This window comes from Chlorella variabilis (genome assembly GCF_000147415.1).
Source record: "Chlorella variabilis unplaced genomic scaffold CHLNCscaffold_12, whole genome shotgun sequence".
Taxonomy (NCBI): domain Eukaryota; kingdom Viridiplantae; phylum Chlorophyta; class Trebouxiophyceae; order Chlorellales; family Chlorellaceae; genus Chlorella; species Chlorella variabilis.
This window is the reverse complement of record NW_005435076.1, coordinates 752,621-773,201: the sequence shown is the minus strand read 5'-3', so window position 1 is coordinate 773,201 and position 20,581 is coordinate 752,621. Positions and strand designations below refer to the sequence as shown.

Sequence of the window (20,581 nt, the reverse complement as noted above, 5' to 3'; positions counted from 1 at the left end):
GATGTGTGTGTGTTAGCGCGCGTGGTGGTGGCGGGGAGGGAGGAGAGAGGGCTGCCCCGCCACCCACGCCTGCCTGCCTCCTGCTTCTGTGCGCGATGTGCCTCTGCGGCTTCACCCAGCGCCGCCCCTGCCTGCCTCCTACCGCCCCTGCCTCTGTGCCCCCCCCATGCAGGCGCCCCTGCGCCTGCGCACCGGCGTGCTGCTGTACGGCCCCCCCGGCTGCGGCAAGACGCACATCGTGGCGGCCGCGGTGGCGGCGGCAGGCGTGCGCTGCATCACAGTCAGGTGGGGCGGGGGGGCGGGCAGGCGGGGAGCGGGCAGGCAGGCAGCACATGCGTGGCGCGGTCCGCGTCAGCCCCGCCTCCCTGTGCCTGCTGCTCTGCCTCTCGGCCTCTCCACCTCCCACCCTTCCTTCCTGCTGCCACCCACACCCACACCCACACCCACACACCCACACCCACAGCGGCCCCGAGCTGCTGAACAAGTACATCGGCGCCAGCGAGGCGGCTGTGAGGGACGTGTTCCAGCGCGCCGCCGCCGCCGCCCCCTGCCTGCTCCTCTTCGACGAATTCGACGCCATCGCGCCCCAGGTGTGCGTGTGTGTGTGTGTTGTTGTGCGTGTGTGTGTGTGTGTTTGTGTGTGTGTATGTGGTGGCAGGGCGGGCTGCAGGGCAGGGGCACGGGCGCACGGCGGAGGAGGGCTTGCAGGGCGAGGTGACGGGGAGGCAGGGCGGCTGCTGCAGGGCCGGCAGCAGCGGTGCCCGTGCCCAGGCTCATGCCCACCCTCCCGCTCACCGCTTACCGCCCCCCCCGGCCCCCACCAACCCCCGAAGCGCGGCCACGACAACACGGGCGTGACGGACCGAGTGGTGAACCAGCTGCTGACAGAACTGGATGGCGTGGAGGGGCTGAGGGGTAGGGGCTGCTGGGGGAGCTTTTGGGGAGGGAGGCCGCCCGGCTGGGTGTGCGGCCTGGGGCAAATGCGCCGGTGCGGGTGCCAGCGCTGCTCCCACACCGGCCCTGCCCACTCACCCTCCACTCACCCACCCTGCCACCCGCCAGCTCACCCACCCTGCCGCCCCCCGCCCGCCGCAGGCGTGTGCGTGGTGGGCGCCACCTCCCGCCCCGACCTGCTGGACGCTGCTCTGCTGCGCCCCGGCCGCCTCGACCGACTCGTCTTCTGCGGCTTCCCCTCGCCGCTGGAGCGGGGCGCCGTGCTGCGCGCGCTGAGCAGGGGGGTGGCGCTGGAGGCGGGGGTGGACCTGGCGCAGGTGGGCAGGGGGCGGGGGTGGGGGTGTATCTGCCTCCTGACCCCTGGTGCTGCCTGTTCCCTCCTGGGGCCCCTGCCCACCCGCCGATGGCCCTGCCCACCCACCACTCCACGACTCCCCGCCCCACCACTCCCCACCCCACCCCCTGCAGGTGGGCTACAGCGCCGAGTTCTTCTCCTGCGCCGACCTGGGAGCGCTGCTGGCCGAGGCGCAGCTGGCGGCGGTGCACGAGGCGCTGGAGGGCGGCGGCGGCGGCCAGGGCGGCGGCGCCGCCGCCGGCCCCGTCCTCATCCGGCGCCGCCATCTGGACGCCGCCCTGCTGGCGGCCCGGCCCTCGGTGCCCGAGGCGGAGCGGGAGCGGCTGGAGGCTGTGTACCGCAAGTTCAGGCAGGACAGAGAGCCTGGGGGCGCGCGCCCCTCGGCGGCGGACAAGGGCAAGATGGTCAGCTGGGCGTGAGGCGCCCGGCTGCTCGTGTGCGTTGGGACGACGCCCATGCCGCCTGTCCTGTCTCTGTGCCTTCCTTGCACTGCGCTCTCTTCCTCCTGTGGCTGCACATTACATGAGACGCGGCCCCGCACCTGCGGGCGGGTGGCAAGGTTGCGCTGCGGTTGGGCAGGCAGTGAGCCCTGCACCTTCCTCCCCTGAAACCGGATCTGGTTCTGCGCAGCAACAGTGCACGCGATGGGCCAATATAGCTGGCTGGCTGGCCGTTGGAATTCGCTGGAGATCCAGCAGACCGTACCAGCAGCCTTTGCCCTCTGCCCAGCTGGAGGGACACGTAGCCGGTCTCCGAGATATCCCCCTTGCCTATTCTTTCGTTGGTTGTCTCGTGGTCGCGAAACAATCCCTTTCTTGGCTTGCTTGCCCGAGCTAGCTATGGTTCTCGCCCCCGTGGAGGAGCTGTGTGCCGCCCTGGCGCAGGCCTTTGAGGCGGAGCGGGAGCTTGGGTACGAGATCAACTACCGCGACCAGGTACAGCTGTTGAAAGGATGGTTGCCGCTGGGTCTTGGCGATGCTGCTTCCGCTGCCGCCAACCGTCGCCGCTGCCACCTGTCGCGCAACCGACGAGGAGAGCCCCGATCCCCCAAACCCCACCTGTAGCCCCCCGACTCCTTCCAGCGCCTGGACAGCCGAGTCCGCGGGGCGCTGCAGCAGGCCTTCAAGACAGGCGACCTTGCGGCCTTCCAAGCGGGAGGCTACATCAATTTCAGTTCCGACCACTACACTCGCAATCTGGTGGCTGCCAGCGACGACTACGAGCTCATGGTGCTTTGCTGGCGCAAGGGCCAGGGCAGCCGCGTGCACAACCACGCCGCCGCCCACGGATGGGTGACGGTGCTGGGCGGGCGCGTGGAGGAGACGAGGTGCGGGGCAGGGGAGGGGTGCCCGGCCGCCTCCCCTCTGCCAAGGTGCACCTGGCGAGACCCTACCCCTCTCCTGCCACCCCCATTTAAGTGCCTGCAGGTACTCGAACCCAAGGGCGGGAATGGAGGATGACAGCGTGCCCACCAGCCCCCGCGAGGGACCCGCCGTGCCGCCGCCGCTACCGGGCGTCCTCGGCGCCGTCACGCCGTGCCCCCAGCTGCGGGAGACGGGGCGTGGCGTGGCAGGCCCCGGCAGCATCCTGTACATGTGAGGAGGCGGCGGCATCCTGCCTGCTGCCGCAGCCTGACTCTGGTGCTCTCCTCTGCCAGCCCCGGCTTTTGAGTTGGTCCCCGACCGCTGCTGGTCTTCGTGAACCCCAACCCCTGCAGCAACGACGGCCAGGCGCTGCACGCGGTGCGGTGTGCCGACGACACCGACCTGGAGGAGGGCGCCGTCACGCTGGTGAGGCGGGCCGGGACCGCCTGCAGGGGAAGGCAGCCGAGGAGGCCAGGGCTGCTGCTGCGCGTGGGGAGAGGCAGGATCCCCCCCACCGACACAGCCCCACCCTGCTGGCTGCCACACCCACCCGTGCCTGCAGCACCTGTACGCGCCGCCCGTGAGGCGCGTCTTCCTGTACGAGCCCGACCAGGACCGCGTGGTGCAGCGCGTGCCTGGCTTCTTCTCCCGCGGCGGCGTGCGCGTCGCAGAGCCCTGAGGTGCTGGTTGCCGCCAGCCGCCCGTGACACCTGCTCTTTGAGGTTGAGAGAACAACAGGTGCAAGGCCAGTTTTGACCAGCAAGTAGCAGCCGCTGCCGCCATTATTTCATATTCATTTTAACATTCAAAAGCAGCAGACGCTGATTGATCATCCTAACTACGCTTGTACATTCTAAGAACACACACCGCCACCCCTGGGGCTTCAGAGCTTGGCGCCGTTGGCGGCCCCGTTGGCGGCCCCTCCCTGCAGCTGGTGCGACGCCTTGAAGTCTTTGTAGGACTTGTAGCCGCCGCTGATGTTCACCGCATCATGCCCCGCTAGCAGCAGCTGCCGGGTGGCGTAGTAGCCGCGCAGCCCCACCTGCAACACAGCCAGGCGCGGCCGGCAGGGCCAGAGTGGCGGTCAGCGCCTGCGCACAGGCCAGGCTGCACCAGCGCACTGGTGTGGGTGGTGGGAGCGAACCCCACACTCTCTGCCCTGCTTCCACGCTGTGCTGCCGCCTGGGCTGCTCTCCTCACTTGGCAGTAGACGTAGAGCTTCCTGCCGGCGGGCACCTCGCCCATGCGCTTGCGCAGGCTGCTCAGAGGCAGGTTGAGCGCGCCCGGCACCGAGCCATTCTGTGGGCAGCGCAGAAGGCACCGTCAGCGCCAGCGCCTGGCTCACAGGTGCACCCAACCCACTGCACCGCATCCAGGGCAGATCGAGGCCACCTGCTTGCCCCGGAGTCCCCCCTGCCGCCTCCACCCCAGCCCGCCCCTCACCCGCTTGAGCTCCTGTGCCTCCCGCACATCGATCAGCGCAGCGCTCGTGTCGCCCACCACACTCTCCCAATCCATCTCCTCCTGCACACACACACACAGCTCGGGCCTTGCTGGGTGGGGCAAAGTGGCTGAGTGGCAGGAACGCCCAGGGCAAAGCAGAGCCACAGCCGGCGGGCACTGCGCAGGCAAGGCAGGCAGGTGGCAGGGCCAGGAGGGTGCCGCCTCACCCAGCTGGTGTACAACGCATCGCCGCGCACGATGTTGGCCGCCGCCATTCCTGCGGGGCGGGCAGGCAGGGGCATGCAGCATCGACGCCAGCCGTTCTTCCTCTTCCCGAGAAGGTGGTCACGGGGACCGGCCCGCTGCAGGCCCAGCATCTGTGTACCCCCAAGACCCGCCACCACCACCACCACCACCAGCCCAGCCCAGCCCACCCCCAGGCGCCGCACCCGCAATGTTGACGGGGTCCTTGGCGCTGCCGTACTGCGGCGCGTAGCACAGCTCCGCCTCCTCCAGGTCGAACACCGTGCCACCCATCTGCATGCACATGGCCACCACATCCACCCGCTTCTCCACCCCCGCCACCACCCCCGTGGCCTGGCACCCCAGGATCTTGCCGTCCTGCAGGCAAGCGGGGGGGGGGGCAGGGAGGCAGGGAGGCAGGGTATTGAAAAGCAGGGGTTCCGGGGAGGTACAGGCAGCTGCGGCACAGGCACAGCCCCCCCCCCCTCCCGTCCCCCAGCCTCGCCTTGGGGTCAAACAGCAGCTTCATGTCGATCTGGCCCGCCCCCGGGTAGTATCCCGCGTGGTTGTTCACGTGCACGTAAACCTTCTCGTACGCCAGCCCCGCGCGCTTCAGCGTGCGCTCCGAGGCGCCGGTGCTGGCGCACGTCATGCCCAGCACCCCCACCACCGCCGTGCCCTGCGTGCCGCGGAACTTGCTGGGCTCCCTGCGGGGGGAGGGGGCCGGCGGCAGCGGCAGCGGAGGTCGGCAGGCACACAGTTGCAGGCAGTGGCAAGGGCTTGCCAGCCAAGCGCTGGCAGGTCTCTTGGCGACACCCGGAGCATTCAGGAACTGGCCCCCAGGGTTCAAGCCCAGCAGTACAACAGCCCAGCCCCACCGGCTCTTCACCACTCACTTGCCCATGATCACGTCTGCCGCGATGCGGCCCTGGCGGTTGGCGGGGCCCGCCAGCGGGATGAGGGCCGGCTGCCCCGTCACCCAGTCCTGCAGGTGGGACAGCACAAAGGCAGCTGGGCCTGGCACTCGGCTCGGGCAATACCAAAACGAACCAATGCCGACCAGTGCCCCTCCCCCTCCCCTCCTCCCCGCCCACCTTGACCTCCACCGCGTCTCCCACCGCATAGATGTGTGGGTCCGAGGTGCGCATGTGGTCGTCCACCTTGATGCCGCCGCGCGGCCCCAGCTCCAGCCCCGCGCTCTTGGCCAGCCCCACCTCGGGCCGCACGCCAATCACCTGCAGGGGCGAGCGGGGCGCACAAGGGTGCTAAGGGCCAAACTCGCTCAGAGGGCAAGCTGCTGCGCACACCAGGCATAGCTCCAGAATGCAGGAACCGCCCAGCATGAGGGTGGTTGTGCACCCCACCCCTGCGCCGTATCCCTGACAAACCCACCAGCATGACCAGGTCTGCGGGGTGTGCGGCGCCGCTCTGTGTCTTCACCACCAGCCCCTTGCCGCCCGCCCCCTGCTCAAAGCCCGCCACGCCGTCCCCCAGGTGCAGCTTGCAGCCCTTGGCGCGCATGTGGGCGTGCAGCGGCTCCACCATCTCCGCATCAAATGGCGGCATCACCTATACCAAGGGAGGGAGTGGGAGCAAAGGTGGAGGCAGGGGTTGATGGGGGGAGGGGAAGGGCACCTGCAGGACTGTTGGGTGGGTCTCCAGATGAGGGCAGAGGTGGTGGTCATCATGCGCTCCACCATTCAGTGCAACCAGCCCTGGTGTGCCCACCTGCGGCAGCATCTCCACCACACTCGTGTCCAGGCCCAGGTGCATCAGGTTCTCGGCCATCTCAAGGCCGATGAAGCCGCCGCCCACCACCACCGCCGACTTGGCGCTCGTCTGCGCAATCCACTGCTTGACCTGGCGCCTGCAGGGAGGTGGCCCGCGAGGTGCAGGGGGACGGCTCTTTGTTGGTGCCCCATCCTACTCAGGTGGCAAGCAGTGCAGCAGCGGCAAACGCCGCTGCCCGGCAAGAGACCGGCAGCCCCGGGCTGGCCGGCTCACACGTCGGGGATGGTCTTCATGGCAAAGATGCCGGGCAGGTCGATCCCCGGCAGCGTCGGCCGGATGGCGGCGGCCCCGGGTGCCAGCACCAGCGCATCGTACTCGTACTGTGCCTCCTGGCCCGTGCCGCCGTCGCGGGCCGTCACCTTGCGCGCCGCACGGTCGATTGCCACAACCTGCGGGGCAGCCAGTGGTTTTTTCTGAACGTGCGGCAAGGTGGGGTGGTGCGGCAGCAATGGGGCGTGCTGTGCGCCCCCACGCCGTTCCCGCTGCCGCAAGGCCCTCCCCTGCACTCACCTCGGTGTTGATCTTCACGTCCACGTTGAACCAGTTGTTGAATTTCGCCACATTAGCCACCAGCAGGCTGCTCTCCTCCTGCACACCCCCAGGAACAGGTATGGTCGGTTGGCGGCTGGCGTGAGGTCGAGCAAGGCAGAGTGCCAGGCATGCAGGCAGGTGGCAGCTGCTGCCATGCAAGCACCAGACACTCACGGGGATCACGCCTCCGACGTGGTACGGCAGGCCGCACTGCAAAGCCCACGTGCAACGGCAAGAGACAGGGAGTCGGGCGGGTGGCGGCAAGCGGGCGGCGGTGCGACACCTCTCGTCAGGGAAGCGGCACCCCAGGCCAAGCAGCGCCTTCCCGGGAGATGCATGCCAAACCCAAGCAGGAGCTGCCCTAAACGCAGAGATTCCTCCGCATGGCAGCCCAGGTCAACTGGCGCTCAACCCGGCTGGAACTTACATTGGCGAAAGACACGTAATTTCCACGCTCAAACATCATGATCTGCGCTGCCTCTGAGAGGCGGCGCAGGCGAGCCGCACAGCTTGCCCCACCGGCCACGCCTCCCACGATTAGGACTCTCTGCATGTCGTTCGTCTGCTTGCGTCTGTGTGTGAAGAAGGGAGAAAAATAAACGCGGAGGAGGCGGCGTTTCGAGCTTGACATCAATGTGACGAGAGACCTGGTGCCATGGCGGGGGGGGCTCAGCGCTCACAGCATGCGCAAGGTTGCGGCGGCATTGGGGGATACAAGCCTTGGGGGATTTCTGCCCTCAAGACCTGGGTCCTGTTGTTACACTACGCTTTGAATAGCAGGAATAATGATGGTACAGAGGCTGGTCTCTGGTCACCGCCCCAGCGCCACGACCACCGCTGACGCGTAGCTGACGCTGCTGTCCTGCTCCGTCGTGCACCGGTGGCTCTGGTCGTACTTGGTGAACCGCACGCTGTGCTTGGTGGCGCAGTGGCGCAGTGCGTGCAGCAGCAGGGCGGTGGGGTGGCGGCCGCAGATGGTGTTGCCGTGCTGCTTGAGGTAGGCGGTGAACCCAGCCGCATCCTGCGCCTCTATCAGAGCCATCCCTTGCCGGTCCAGCCGTTCGATGCTGGCGTGGATGGGGCCCTGCACCCGTACAACGGCAGACGGCAGGGTGAGGAGAGTGTTGGTGCCAGGCACAAGGCAGGCAAGGCCAGGGCCAGCGAGGCACATCCGCACCAGGAGAGCACCACCAGAGAGCTGCTGCTGTTGCCCTCGCCCTGGCCTCCCCTGCCCACCACCTCCTGCCGCACTCGCCTGCGCAGGGTCGTAGAAGGTGTAGCTGAAGCGCTTGCCCCAGTGGCAGAAGTCGGAGGAGACGATGAAGAGGTTGGAGGAGTCGTCCAGGTAGGGGGCCAGCAGCCGCCCGTACGCAGCCTCTGCACCTCGGCGAGTTGCGGACAGGAGCGGGGTGGGCAACAGGCCAGGCACAGCGGCCGGCCGGCAGATCCCCTGCTGCGCGCCGTGCAACCCACCCACCCCACACACAAACCTGCTCCCACCCCCACCCACCCCCACCCACCCACCCGACTCGGCGCTGATGGCCCCCACCACGATGGGCACCAGGGTGAAGGGCCGCCCCGCCATCATGTGCACAATGTAGGGCAGGTGCAGCTCCAGGCTGTGCTCCGCCTCGTCAGCCGCGGCCTTCAGCTCCTGGAACTTGCCGGTGGCCCGCAGCTCGGCATACACCTCCGCATCAATGGTGGCGGAGCCTGCAAGGGAGCGGGGAGGCGGGCAGGGCGTGGCAAGCAGCATGTGGGCCCACAGTGCCAGCCGGCGTCTGGCCACGCAGCCAGCACGAGCCAGGGCAGCAGAGGCGCACCCAGCGGCGTTGCGTAGGCATCTGCTGGCGACAGCAGGCAGTGCTTGGAGTAGAAGTGGTGGGAGGGCCCCAGCAGGAACACTCGCCGCCTGCAGCCGGTGGCACAAGAGCAGTGGGGCCGTTGCTGCCCAGCCTCCGGCACTGTCTTTCACCCCTGCAGCACAATGAGCAGCCCACCAGGCGGCTGGCGGCAGCTGTCCGCCTCACTCACACTTGGGTGGGGTCGATTTGCTTGTAGGCATACGCCGCCACGTGGCCAGAGTACCTGCCGGGGTCGCATCGGGGTGAGCATGCGAGGCGGCGCCGATGAAACCAAGCAGGCGACGACAGCACAAGCAGGCCTCCTGCCCACGCAACGCACCGATAGCCAGCATGTGGCGCTATGATGGCCCTGGCGTGCTGCCCCTCTACCGCCTCCGCCTCGCTCAGCCACGTCTTCAGCTGCTGTTGCAGCTGCCCCGCTGCAGGCAAGCAGGCAAGCGGCAAGCCAGGACAATGTCGGGTGCTGCGCCGCATGGCAGCCAGCCTTGCGCCACAAGTAGCCTCCACCGATGGCAGGTGCAAGTGCAGGACGCCCTCACCTTGGTTGGAGTACCATGTGCCGGCGTGTGTGGTGGCTCTGATGCGTGGCATGTGCTGCGGGGAGGCAGCCGCTTGGGGCGGCTCCTCGTCACAACACACCCCAACACAGTTGTTCTGCAGCATTGGGACCAGCCCAGGGGTTGTAGACTGGACCATGGAAACACAGCCATGCCAGTGGCAGGCCCAGAAGGGAGGGGAGGCAGACGGCAAGCTGGAGCAACACGCGTGCGGCGAGGAAGTCGGGCCCACACCCCCGCTGCGCCGGGCAGCAATGTAGCACTCCCTGGGTGCCTGCTGACCAGCCTGGCCCTAGCACCACTAGCACGAGACACCGCGTGTCGTCTGCTTGGCCCAGCGGTGCACATACAGCTCGACACGACCCCCAACCTACCCACGCACCAGGCAATGCTGTTTGCGTGAAACCAGGATCGCTGCCAGGGAGCATGCAGCACGAAGGAGGTTGAGGGTAAAGTTGCCTGGCCTGTACTGCGAGCTGTACCTCTGCTGCAGGTTTGCACAAAAAACTGATCCTCTCGGTGTTGGGACCGCCCCTGAGTCAATTGGCGCGTTCAACGATTGCTGAAGCGACCAACTGCCCAGACCAGTGCCATCACCTGCAGTCGGGCAACTCTGCAGAGCGACGGAGCGCACTAGGTCGTTCCCAAAGCCCAGCCAAGCAGGGTAGCAGCAGCAGGTATTGAAGGGAGGCCGATGTGACGAAGGCTGGACGTTCTAGAGCGCCGGCCAACGCTGCCGCCCTGCCGAACCGAACCCATGGCCCCCTGCTGGTGCAGGGCTCGCGCCCTCCCTGTCCCTGCGGCGCAGCCATGGCCCTCATCAACAACGCGGGAGGCAGCGTGACCAGTGCATTACTGCTCACGCTGCTGGCGTGGGCCGTGCGCTGGCTGCGGGCGGAGCTCAACCGCAAGCGGCGGGAGGAGGAGAGCGGCAAGCAGGCCTCGCGCCGCACCGTGGGCCGCTTCTTCGGCCGGCTCTCGCCGGTGGCGCTGCGCATGCTGGTCAGTGAGAGCGCCTGGGGGTCGAAGCGGCGGCGTGCTGCATTGGCTGCCGCCTTGGGGTTGTGCATCCCTACTCTCCTGGCATGCTGCGTACTGCCTGAGCTGCTGACCGCTGGGGAGACCTGCTGACCTCTGCAGGTGGAGACCGGGCCCTACCCGCACCACATCTTCACGCTGCGCCCCTCAGCACCCAACGACGCGCTGCCTGCGGAGCTGCGTGGCGCGCTGCGCCTGCCGGGTAAGGCGCTGCACTTGGCCACTGGCTGCCCCCTCCACGCTGGCATTGCACAGCGTCTGCCTTTCGCAGCATGCTGGCTCTCATGGCATGGTGCCCCGGGCGTGTGCAGAGTCGCGTGTGGCGGCGGTGCTGGGGTCGGAGGCGGCGTGGGGTGAGGCCTTCCAGGGCGTGCCCTTCCCCAAGCCACACTACCTGCTGGTGTTTGTGGGCAACACCGAGGAGGAGGAGCTGCGGGCGGCGGCCGCCGCCGCCAGCTGCGGCTTCCAGCGCTCCATGGTGCTGGAGGGCGGCCTGCAGCTGCTCGCGGCGGGCGGCGCGCAGCCGCAGGCCGACCTGCGGTTCATCAACCGAGACGCACTGGCGGTGCTGCTGGGAATGTGTGCCGAGGCGGGCGTGGTGCACGCGCCGCCCGCCGCGCTCATCGACGTGCGGCGCAGCGACGAGCGCGCGCTGTATGGGGCCATCAAGGGGGCGGCGCACATCCCGGGTGGGGCGGGTGGCGCAGGCTGGCATGGAGGGGTGAAGGAAGCAGGGGGCACTGGAGGCAGCGTTGACTCACATCCCACCTTATCCGCCCCCCCCCTGCCTGGCCCCCCGGCTGCCCTGCCCTTGCTGCAGTGGACCAGGTGCCCAGCGCGCTGGCGCTGCCTGCCGACCAGTTCCTGGAGCGGTACCGCTTCCCCAAGCCAGCCCCGGACGACCTCGTCATCTTCTCATGTGAATGCCCGGGAGGGCAGGGTGTGTGTGTGTGATCGTGCTGTTGTAGTGGCTGTAGGTAACAGACGGGCGCTGGGGCTCTCACTGGCTGCGCTGGGCCCGCCCTTCACCCCCATCTGCGCCGCCCCTCCGCCTGCTGCCTCCCGTCCGGCACGCGTGCAGGCCGCACCAACACGCGGTCGGGGTGGGCTGCCCAGCTAGCGCAGGATGCGGGCCTGCAGCGGTGCCTGGTGCTGCGCCAGGGCGTGTACGGCTGGCGGCTGGACCCGTCTGTGAAGCCCTACCGCGGCTACAAGCTGCAGGATGCGCCGCCAGAGGCGGAGCCGTTCCAGGTGGAGCCCATCAACGTGGAGGCGGGACGGGTGGAGCTGGCGCAGCTGGGCATCCCTGTGATGTGATGTGGTGGGCCACGATGCGGCCTGGTACGTACGGTAGCAGGGTGCGACGGGCATGGCCGGCAGCGGCAGTGGCTCCCGCGACGGATCAGTTACACCTGAGGCTCCCCAGCGGCTTGCGCTATGCCTCCGTGCACCAGCGCAGCCTGCTATTGTCTGCCGTGGTGTGGCGGCGGCTCCACCAGCGCCAGCAGCTCTCGCTCCAGCTCATCCACCTGCGCCTGCGCTGCGGCCAGCTGTGCCGACACCCTGCTTGAGGCTGCCGCCATCTTGTCCCGCATCTCCTGCAGCAGCTGCTGCGTCTGCAATGCGACAGCCAGCCAGGAACGCAAGCAAGGATGAGAGGGCCAGGGATGGGTGGGTGGCGAGGAGCTGCGGCGGAGCGGCCGGGCAAGCGGGGGGACTCACAAAGGTGCTCAAGCCGTCCGGAGACTGGGGCTGCGTCTGCAACAGCTTGCTCAAGTTCGATGATGACGGGGAGGCCTGCAGGGAGCCATTGAGGGGTACGCCCAGTTGCAGCAGTTGGAGGCGATGAGAGGCATGTTGCGCATGGCATACCGCTGGGTGCCTCACCATTGGATCGGGTGCGAGAGCGCTTGCGAGAGCAGGCTGAAAGGGCGATGCGACACTGCTACTGAAAAAGTCAAGTCAGCGTGGCGGGGACGTTTTGCCGGCGCGCCCCTGCCTGCTTTGCCCTCTCCCGCGCATTGCCAATTTGGCGATTGCCCCCTCTAGACCCCTCAGAGAGCAGCAGAAAGCCCCCGAAGCCCGCTGCACCGCAGCCTCTCCTCGAAATGGCCACGGAACTGTCACGGGTAGGGGGGCAACGCGTTGCCACGAGCGTGTGTATGCAGCTTAGCAATGCGAGCTGCGCCTGTGGGCGGCCCACCGCTGCCGCCGCCACTCGCCCGGCGCTGCCCTTGCGTGCAGGAGCGATTTGCGCGCAAGAACGAGGTGCAGCAGCTGCGGTGGGCCTTTGAGCTCCTGGATTCCAACCACGACGGCCAGATCGACGCCGACGAGCTGCGGGGCTACTTTGACGCGCTGGGGCACAAGACCAGAAAGGTGCCCAGGCAGAGACGGGGCCTTGGCCCTCCGGTGCCTCCCTACCTCCCCTGCCGTGGTAGCCATCCCGGCAGCTCCCCGCTGTGCCCCGCCCAGTGCAGGCGGAGGTGGAGGACATGATTTGGGAGGTGGATGAGGACTGCGACGGCACCATCAACTGGCCAGAGTTCCAGGCCTGCTGGCAGCGCTGCCAGGAGGACAAAGCAGGTGCCCAGCACCGCGCTTGGTTGCCTGCCAGGCGGCGCATGCCCACCCGCCGCCAGCTCTGCCACCACCGCTTGCTGTCGCTTTCCGCGAGTGCAGGCACCGAGCCGCGTGGGCTGTACAACGTGGTGCTCTTCCTGCTGCACGACCGCGGCTGCAGCGGGCGGGTGACGCTGGAGGAGGTGATGAAGATCACCTACCTGCGAGTGGGCAAGGTGGGCCGCAGGGGAAGGCTGCCTGGGTGTGGCTGCTGCCGCAGGGACTGGGATGGCCTGTGGAAGGGCTGCCTCGGTCCTGGATGAGAGAGCGTGGTCTGCGCCACGTCTGGCAGCAGCCCAGCAGGCCGCTGCTGCCCCGCCCCACATCGTGCGCCACAGGAGGCGCTGGATGAGGAGCTGGCGGCGGTGTTTGGCACCTCCGACCTCAACAGCGGCAAGACGCTGAGCCTGACCGAGTTCCTGGGCTGCTTACACCTGCACCAGCTGCAGCAGATCCGCAGCAGGCCCACCATGAAGAGCAGGCAGGGCAGCGGCAGCGCCGCGGCCGCCGCGGCAGCGCAAGCGCCCGCCGTTGCCGCAAAGTAGCGCGCGAGGCCGCCCGCCGCGGAGTGGTTGGAAAATAGTGACGCTGTGGTAGTGATGCCTGGTAGTGAATGCTGCTGCCGCCTCTCCCGTCATTTCAATTCCGGCTTGGTGATCAGCGCTCGCGGTCGCGCCTTGAACAGAATCTTCTCCCGCACCACGCCAATCACCTGAGGCAGCGGCGGGGAGGCGGTGGCAGATGTGACACACACGCAGGTGATGAGTGAATCCCCAGACACAGCAAGCTTACACTGCCTTCCTGGGCAAGTGCTCGGCTCAGCCCCCGCCCCTCGTCCCACCTTGTACTCTGTGCTGTGCCCCTCCGCGTCCGCAACGCGGTCCAGCACCGCAAACGGCTTCTTCAGCTCCATGCGCTTGCCCTCCAGCTGATGGTAGCCGATGGTCAGCATCACGGCGCCCTGCAGTCCGTGCAGCCGGGACGGCTCTGCACCGCTGGCGCCTGTGCCGGCTGCCGCCACCTGCCGCCTGGCGGCTGCCGCCAGCCCAGCACCCCTGCCCGGCGCGCAGCCTTCCCGACTCACGCTGGAGGACACCGAAAGCGTGCCCACGTCGAACGCCTCCTCTAACGTGCCGCCATCCTTGCGCTCCACCTCTCCCTGCATCTCTATGAGGGCCCAGGACCGCGAGCTGCCCTCATCCGAGCTGATTGGGATCAGCATTGTGCATCGGTTGTTACTGATGGGCCAGGGCAGACACGGCTTTGAAAGTTTCAAATGCAGCACGCCTGCCGCCGGCGCCACGTGTGCGCACTGCTCTAGACTAGTTTTCTAGGGGGTAGTTCTAGGCCCCCCCAGTGTCAGTGTGTTTGATTTTGCAGAGTACACGTGTTGCAAGTGCCAATTACAGGTATAGGGGCGTCACCGCCCGCCCACGCCCATCGCCGGGCGGCTGAACCATCGCCCCAGCAGGCTGTCGGCCTGCGCCGCCGCCGCCGCCTGCCGCACGTCGTGCAGCACGCCTTCCAGCCGCGCCACAATGAAGCCAAAGGAGGGGCGCTCCAGCGGGTCGGGGGAGAAGATGGACAGCAGCAGCTCGGCCAGGGCGGGGTGGCAGTCAGGCGGCACCTGCGGGTGCAGGCTGCCGTCGGCCACCTGCGGCGCTCGGCAGGCATGGTGGGGTGCGTGCATTTAGAGCGGCAGGACACCCCCAGCAGAGGCCAACCCTCCTAAGCTGGCACGGCACAGCACAAGCGGCGGTGGCAACGGCTCTCCCCACCAGCCTGCCCCCGGCCCCGCCCCCCGCACCTGGATGGCCACCTGCACCGGGGTCATGTACAGCGCCGCATACGGCTTCTGCTGCGTCAGCAGCTCCACCAGCATCACGCCAAACGACCAGCAGTCGCTGCGCGCGTCGTACGGCTCGTGCCTGCGCGCACAGCGGGTGCAGCGTGCGTCGGGCACGACGGGCAGTCGCTTTGCTCGGATTGGAAGCGCAGCTGAGGCCAGGCACCCAGCAGGGTTCCCTAGCGCGGCGCGCGCTGCCCTGCAGGCCAGCCACGCATCCTGCCTCCCTTGCCTGATGACCTCTGGCGCCATCCACAGGTACGAACCCGTCTCCCCCGTCAGCGACACCATGGCGGCGGGGGACAGGATGCGCGCCAGCCCAAAGTCGGCAATCTTGGCGGTGCCGGTGCTGTCGATGAACTGTGGCGGAGGAGGGGCGCAACGCAGGGGGCATGTTTGTGTGATGCAGAGCGGTGAGTGGATGGGGGGCCGGGAGGCACAGCCCCTGCAGCCATGGCACGCACCACGTTGCTGGGCTTGAGGTCGCGGTGCAGGATCTGCGGCGTGTGCTCCTCCAGCGCCTGCAGGCCAGGGCACAGGCGTTGAGCCACCTGCTCCCAGGCTGGCAATGCATCGGCGGGCAGACCAGCCAAGGGGGCAGGCACCCAGGCTGGCTCTCACCTGCATGCCGCGTGCCACATCCAGCGCCATCTTCAACCGCTCGCTCAGGCTGCGCTGCGGCGCGCGGCGCGCGCCCGGGCTGCCGTACAGCCACGCGGCCAGGGTGCCGCCGCTGCAGGAGGGCAGGCGGCAGCCGGCTGGAAGGTGTCAGGCGTATCGGAGCAGGCCCGCAGCTTGGGTGCATGTGCAGGCCCACCCAGACATGCACACGTGCGGCAGCACGGCTGCCCGCCCCCTGTGCCACACTTCCTTCACTGAGTATCCTCACAGCCCACCACCAGCACCGTGCCCTCACGCCCTCCCCCACCTGAGCAGCTCGCAGATGAGCCAGAAGTCGGCGGGCGGGCGCACGCAGGCGGCGTACAGCTGCATGACGTGCGGGTGGCGCAGCTGCGCCAGCGCCTCCACCTCCCGCACAAAAGTGGTGGCCTGCTCCCGGCTGCGTGGCCGCACCCGCTTGACCGCCGCGCACCCGCCGCGCCAGGTGGCTCGGTGCACCATCCCAAACGTGCCCTGCCCAATCACCTCCCCCAGGATCACCTCCCCCGGATCCGCCAGCCACCGCGCCCGCAGCCCCGCCTGCTGGAAGCGCTGCCAGGCCGCGTCCTGCAGCCAGGCCTGGTCGCCGCCGCCGCCGCCGCCCTCGTCGCCGCTGCCGCCGCTGGTGGAGGGCAGGCCGGCCGCGGCAAAGGCATCCGACTGCAGCTCCTGCGAGGCCGCCACGTCAGCCAGCTCCTCGGCGGCGGCCTCCTCCTCGGCCGCCGCCGCCGCCGCCGCCGCCTCTGGCAGCTGCGCGCGCGCGGCCGCCAGCTTCTTGGCCAGGTCGCGGATGTGTCGCTCGTAGGCTGCCTTGCCCTGCTCCAGAGCATCCACCGCCAGCGTCAGCCGCTCCACCTCGGCATTCAGGTGGGCGTTGACCTGGTGGCACACCTGCACTTGCGTCTCCAGCTCCTCCAGGCGGTTCACAGAGCTGCTTCAGGCGACAGGGAATGGGCAGGGGCAGCCCGCTAAGGGCTGGGGCGGCGGCAATGGCGGCGTTTGCAGGCGGCGGGGCGCGGCGACCGGCAGCAAGCGGGCTCATCCCGGGGCTTGCCTGTCTCTATGTATCGCCCCGGCAACTGCCGTGCTTGGAGCAGCCATAGCGCCCCAGCAAGCCGCCAAGCCGAGTGCCGATCACCTTCGCCTCGTCCCTCCGTCTCGGTGCTGGCACCAGGTGATTGCGAGAAAGATCCGTGATTGATGCGGTGCTACAATCGTGCCAAGCCCAGAAGAAATGCCCAGTCAGCCCTCATAATAAGGTTGGGCGCCTCTGGGGTGGTGCCACATTGCTGACTCATTCGCATTGCCTGCCTGCTGCTACAGCGTTGAGTCGTGACTTATAACGCAAAGTGTGCCACACCATGGCTGCTGGTGCCAGCACCATGCCGAGTCGTGAGGAGCGGCTGAGCGCCTATGCGCCTGTGGGAAGAATGGCTCTGGTCACTGGCGGAACTCAGGGTAAAATTGCACCGTGGAAAGGCAACACAGTCGCGGCCGCTGGCGCACTGCCGCCAGCTCCCGCACCGTCGGTGCTGCAGCTGCCTTGCAAATGAGTGAGGTGTGCACTGCTGCTGCCATTGCAGGCATCGGCAGAGCGGTTGTGGAGGAGCTGGCGGGGCTGGGTGCCAGGCAAGAGGGTCTGGTCATTTGCTGGGCCCTGTTGCCTTGCACCTGGCAGCGCGACAGGGCGACGCCTCTCGCTGAACGCACGCCCTCTGCCCTTGCTGCAGGGTTTTCACCTGTGCGCGCAACCCTGCAGACTTGGAGATGCTGCTGGGGCAGTGCAGAGCGGCGGGGTGGGATGTCCAGGGCATTGTGGCTGACGTGTCGCTGGCAGAGGACCGGCAGCTGCTATTGGATGCGGTGTCGGAGGCCTTCCAGGGCAAGCTGAACGTTCTGTTCAACAATGTTGGCACCAATATTCGTCATGCAACGGTGGACTTTACGCAGGTAAGCAGTGTTCGGGGCGGCGGCAGCAGCGGCAGCGGTTTGGGAGCAGCTAGAATGTGGCCGCCCGGGCTCGGCCACCCGCAATGTGCCTGCCTCTCCCGCGCCCCGGCGGCCTGGCCTGCAGGCGGAGTTCCAGCGCCTGATCAGCGTCAACCTGGAGTCGGCATTTGCGCTCTCCCAGCTAGCCCACCCGCTGCTGAAGGCCGGCGGCGACGGGATCGTCATTTTCAACAGCAGCGTGGCGGGTGGGCCCACAGCCATGGGCTCCGGCTCCATCTACGGCCTCACAAAGGTGGGACATGCGGCTGCAGGTCCTGTGCGCTGCGTAGTTATCTATCCGGCGGACAGCATGGCTGTCGAACCTGTGTGGCGGCGCCTGCGCAGCCTGCGACAGGTGCTGCATGCAGGGGGTCGGACGACTGGGCACTGTGCTTGCATCGGTGCTCCCCTATCGTTCAGGCCGCGTTGAACCAGCTGGCCAAGAACCTGACGTGTGAGTGGGCGGCAAAGGACAACATCCGCGCAGTGTCGGTGGCGCCATGGTGAGAGCCAGCCGTTGCTGCGCCTGCCGGCTGCGCGCCTCATGCCGCCCCTTCTGTGATCTGATGCGACAGCCACGCGGTGTTGTGTGCCGCAGGTACACCGCCACGCCGCTGGCGCAGCAGGTGCTGCAGGACAAGGAGTATGAGGGCAAGGTGCTGGAGCGCACGCCCATGGGGCGCATTGCGCAGCCGCAGGAGGTGGCGCGGGTGGTCTCCTTCCTTGCCTCCCCGGCGGCGTCGTATGTGGCGGGGTGCACCATCCCGGTGGACGGCGGGTACAGCTGCAAGGGATTCTACATGTAGCACAGCCCGTAGTGCAAGGCCCGGCCTGCCAACACTGGTCTGCCCTCATTGGCAGGCAGCAGGAGCGGGGGCGCAGGGCCAGCCAGGAACGAGGGTGATCGGTGGCACCAACCGCCTCGCTGGAGCCGCCCAGCGTCACTTGCCACTGAAAGTTGGGCCCATGGAGCAGAGAACCAACCAGTGGTGGCCTGACAAAGGGTTGCATGCGGTTAACTTACTAGATTGGACCCCTGCCTGCACCGCTCTGGCGGCGGCATGGTGGAAAGCCGGCCCCGCCGAGCCCTCAAGTGGGAGCTCTGCGCCCCTCGCCGCGTTGCCGATTCCCAGGCAATTGATCCTCAAGCCTGACACATGGCCCCTGCCCGCTCACGCTGTTGATCGCTGGCGTGCCCGGCTGAGAAGGGGGTTCAAGAGGGCTGCGCCGGCGGGCAGCTGCGCAGCAGCCGCTGCTGTGCGCAGGGAGCGGCCGCAAGGCCCCTGCGCACCAGCCTAGCCGCAGGCTGCGCGGGACTCCATCACCTGAGTGGTGGAGGCCGGCTGCCAGCCCGGCGGCTTTAAGAGGGGACGTAAAGTGAGCAGGAGCTGCGCCGGGGGCTGCTGACCAGCGCTTGGAGGAGTTGCACGCAGGCCGTGCGGCGCCGCCGCCACCGTCGGCGCCCGCTGCTGCGCCTGCCTCGCTCACTGCTGCTTATTTGGTGCAGGCCCCTGGCGGGTGCGCCACTTAGGGCCAAGGGCGTGAGTGAGCAGCGTGGGGCGCCATGGACCGCTTCACGTACAGCCCCGCGCCGCACCGCAAGGTCAAGGCACTGCAGTTTGGTGTGCTGGATGCAGAGTTCCTGGTGAGGCACAGGCCGGCTGCCTGCTGCCAGCGCCTGGTGGCGGTGTGGGTGCCAAGGGGAGAGGCAGGCTGGCTGAGAAGCACAGGGCGCGGCGGTGCTGCACCGTGCCTGCCGGGGTGGCACACAAGGCGCTGCCCGCGCAGCCGCTGCCGCTCACCCCGCCCCGTGCTCTGCCACCGCGCAGCGCCGCTACTCGGTTGCCAAGATCGAGACCTCCCAGACGTATGAGAAGGGGCGCCCCAAGCTGGGCGGCCTCAGCGACCCGCGCCTGGGCACCATGGACCGCGCCCTCAAGTGCACCACCGACGGCAACGGCGTGCTGGACTGCCCCGGCTACTTTGGCCACATCGAGCTGGCCAAGCCCATGTTCCACATCCACTTCCTCAAGACAGTGGTCAAGGTGCTGAGATGCGTGTCGTACCACAACTCCAAAATCATGGTGCTGCCGGTGAGCTGGGGGGTGGGTGGGGCTGTACACAGCGGGGAGGGTCCTCCATGCATGGGCGCGAGGCGGCAGCGCGGCAGCAGTTGTGGGGAGGGACAGGGGCAGCCAGCTGAGCTGGCAGATCGAAACGAAGGGCGAGAGGGTGTTGCTTGGTGGGGGCAGTCGCCAGGCAGGACCTTGGCGCATGCGCCGTCGCAGCTCACCAGCCGCCTCTACTTCAGCAGGGGAGGGGCGTCGTCCCACCGCCACATTCACGACAGCCCCGCACCTCCGCACCTCCCCACCGCCCCCGAGCCCCTGCCACCCTGCACCCCCACCCGCAGGAGGACCCCAAGTATGCGCAGGCCATGAAGGTGCGCAACCCGGAGCGCCGCCTGCGGGTGTGGACCAGCCTGTGCCAGACGCGGCGGGTGTGCGAGCACACGGGCGGGCCGCAGCCCACCTACCGCCTGGAGCACGGCACCATGCGCATCATGGCGGAGTTCCCGCAGCCCAAGGGGGAGGACGAGGACATGGGGGTGGAGGCCATGGAGCGAAAGCAGGTGGGTGGGGGCGGCGCCAGGTGGTGTGCATGTGCGTGTGGTGTGTGCAGCGCCGGCTGGCCTGGCCCAGGCATATGGGTTATCCGCGCTCCTTGCCGCCCTCCCAGCCCACCCCGTCGGCTCCTGGATCCCCGCTGCTCACCTGTGCAGCTGTGCCCGCCGCCCTCCCTGCCTGCCCGCAGGAGATCACCCCCGAGAAGGCGCTGGAGATTCTGAAGCGCATCAGCGACGACGACTGCCGCGCGCTGGGCTTTGACCCGCGCTACTCCCGGCCCGACTGGATGGTGCTGACGGTGCTGCCCGTGCCGCCGCCGCCCGTGCGGCCCAGCGTGCAGATGGATGCCAGCGCCAGGTGGGCTGGTTGGGGGGTGGGGGTAGGGTGTAGAGGGGGGGTGCAGGGAGGGGGGGTGTTGTACTGGAGGGTGCAGGGAGGGTGGCGCCGGGGGCCGAGCGGTGGCCGTCGCAGGCGGTGCTCCTGCGCAGCGGCAGGGCCGGGGTCGGCTGGCTGCCTGACTGCCTGCCCCCCGCCTGCTGCACCCTCGCCGCACCCCCTGGCCTCCCCACCCTCACCTGGCCACCCCCCGCGCAGGTCTGAGGACGACCTGACGCACCAGCTGGGCGAGATCGTGAAGGCCAACAACCGGCTGCGCAAGCAGGAGGAGAGCGGCGCGCCGCAGCACATCATCTCCGA

General features: G+C 68.3%; 10 protein-coding genes across 10 annotated transcripts in view; 6 read left to right on the top strand and 4 right to left on the bottom strand.

Annotated features, from left to right (window-relative positions):
• Nucleotides 1-166: 166 nt before the first annotated feature.
• On the top strand, nucleotides 167-1,235 carry CHLNCDRAFT_24198 (hypothetical protein; the record flags this gene model as incomplete). The annotated part of the gene is made up of 4 exons (XM_005847065.1): nucleotides 167-285; nucleotides 464-590; nucleotides 834-915; nucleotides 1,096-1,235. Coding segments are annotated over 4 exons (468 nt in total), but the record flags the coding sequence as incomplete, so codon positions are not given.
• A 913-nt stretch (nucleotides 1,236-2,148) lies between these two features.
• On the top strand, nucleotides 2,149-3,352 carry CHLNCDRAFT_134860 (hypothetical protein; the record flags this gene model as incomplete). The annotated part of the gene is made up of 5 exons (XM_005847064.1): nucleotides 2,149-2,244; nucleotides 2,374-2,636; nucleotides 2,737-2,904; nucleotides 3,027-3,099; nucleotides 3,236-3,352. 5 exons carry the CDS (start codon nucleotides 2,149-2,151, stop codon nucleotides 3,350-3,352), a joined length of 717 nt encoding a protein of 238 aa, XP_005847126.1.
• Nucleotides 3,353-3,556: 204 nt separating this feature from the next.
• On the bottom strand, nucleotides 3,557-7,234 carry CHLNCDRAFT_48889 (hypothetical protein; the record flags this gene model as incomplete). Its single annotated transcript, XM_005846875.1, has 13 exons — nucleotides 3,557-3,715; nucleotides 3,874-3,972; nucleotides 4,344-4,393; nucleotides 4,566-4,737; nucleotides 4,934-5,066; nucleotides 5,256-5,344; nucleotides 5,454-5,594; nucleotides 5,752-5,928; nucleotides 6,088-6,226; nucleotides 6,364-6,539; nucleotides 6,661-6,738; nucleotides 6,856-6,891; nucleotides 7,109-7,234. The coding sequence occupies 13 exons, from the start codon at nucleotides 7,232-7,234 to the stop codon at nucleotides 3,557-3,559; spliced, it is 1,575 nt and encodes a 524-aa protein (XP_005846937.1).
• A 258-nt stretch (nucleotides 7,235-7,492) lies between these two features.
• On the bottom strand, nucleotides 7,493-9,137 carry CHLNCDRAFT_48888 (hypothetical protein; the record flags this gene model as incomplete). Its single annotated transcript, XM_005846874.1, has 7 exons — nucleotides 7,493-7,765; nucleotides 7,859-8,058; nucleotides 8,206-8,394; nucleotides 8,505-8,593; nucleotides 8,716-8,769; nucleotides 8,866-8,965; nucleotides 9,086-9,137. The coding sequence occupies 7 exons, from the start codon at nucleotides 9,135-9,137 to the stop codon at nucleotides 7,493-7,495; spliced, it is 957 nt and encodes a 318-aa protein (XP_005846936.1).
• Nucleotides 9,138-9,913: 776 nt separating this feature from the next.
• On the top strand, nucleotides 9,914-11,458 carry CHLNCDRAFT_134857 (hypothetical protein; the record flags this gene model as incomplete). The annotated part of the gene is made up of 5 exons (XM_005847063.1): nucleotides 9,914-10,105; nucleotides 10,244-10,343; nucleotides 10,453-10,830; nucleotides 10,962-11,060; nucleotides 11,223-11,458. The coding sequence occupies 5 exons, from the start codon at nucleotides 9,914-9,916 to the stop codon at nucleotides 11,456-11,458; spliced, it is 1,005 nt and encodes a 334-aa protein (XP_005847125.1).
• Nucleotides 11,459-12,249: 791 nt separating this feature from the next.
• CHLNCDRAFT_134855 (hypothetical protein) lies at nucleotides 12,250-13,308 on the top strand (the record flags this gene model as incomplete). The annotated part of the gene is made up of 5 exons (XM_005847062.1): nucleotides 12,250-12,270; nucleotides 12,386-12,520; nucleotides 12,622-12,727; nucleotides 12,824-12,939; nucleotides 13,102-13,308. 5 exons carry the CDS (start codon nucleotides 12,250-12,252, stop codon nucleotides 13,306-13,308), a joined length of 585 nt encoding a protein of 194 aa, XP_005847124.1.
• An 89-nt stretch (nucleotides 13,309-13,397) lies between these two features.
• On the bottom strand, nucleotides 13,398-13,985 carry CHLNCDRAFT_134854 (hypothetical protein; the record flags this gene model as incomplete). Its single annotated transcript, XM_005846873.1, has 3 exons — nucleotides 13,398-13,475; nucleotides 13,605-13,724; nucleotides 13,848-13,985. The coding sequence occupies 3 exons, from the start codon at nucleotides 13,983-13,985 to the stop codon at nucleotides 13,398-13,400; spliced, it is 336 nt and encodes a 111-aa protein (XP_005846935.1).
• Nucleotides 13,986-14,183: 198 nt separating this feature from the next.
• On the bottom strand, nucleotides 14,184-15,752 carry CHLNCDRAFT_23988 (hypothetical protein; the record flags this gene model as incomplete). The annotated part of the gene is made up of 6 exons (XM_005846872.1): nucleotides 14,184-14,417; nucleotides 14,571-14,691; nucleotides 14,824-14,969; nucleotides 15,074-15,130; nucleotides 15,231-15,342; nucleotides 15,538-15,752. Coding segments are annotated over 6 exons (885 nt in total), but the record flags the coding sequence as incomplete, so codon positions are not given.
• Nucleotides 15,753-16,651: 899 nt separating this feature from the next.
• Nucleotides 16,652-18,064, top strand: CHLNCDRAFT_24333 (hypothetical protein; the record flags this gene model as incomplete). Its single annotated transcript, XM_005847061.1, has 6 exons — nucleotides 16,652-16,727; nucleotides 16,853-16,928; nucleotides 17,000-17,219; nucleotides 17,344-17,511; nucleotides 17,679-17,761; nucleotides 17,857-18,064. The coding sequence occupies 6 exons, from the start codon at nucleotides 16,652-16,654 to the stop codon at nucleotides 18,062-18,064; spliced, it is 831 nt and encodes a 276-aa protein (XP_005847123.1).
• Nucleotides 18,065-18,822: 758 nt separating this feature from the next.
• The window catches only part of CHLNCDRAFT_134851 (hypothetical protein), a gene marked incomplete at both ends in the record, with an annotated part of 4,237 nt that continues 2,478 nt past the window's right edge, over nucleotides 18,823-20,581 (top strand). The window contains 4 exons of the mRNA XM_005847060.1: nucleotides 18,823-18,903; nucleotides 19,088-19,351; nucleotides 19,672-19,890; nucleotides 20,073-20,250. Of these exons, the coding sequence (XP_005847122.1) occupies nucleotides 18,823-18,903; nucleotides 19,088-19,351; nucleotides 19,672-19,890; nucleotides 20,073-20,250 (742 nt within the window). The remainder of the gene's footprint in view (nucleotides 18,904-19,087; nucleotides 19,352-19,671; nucleotides 19,891-20,072; nucleotides 20,251-20,581) is intronic.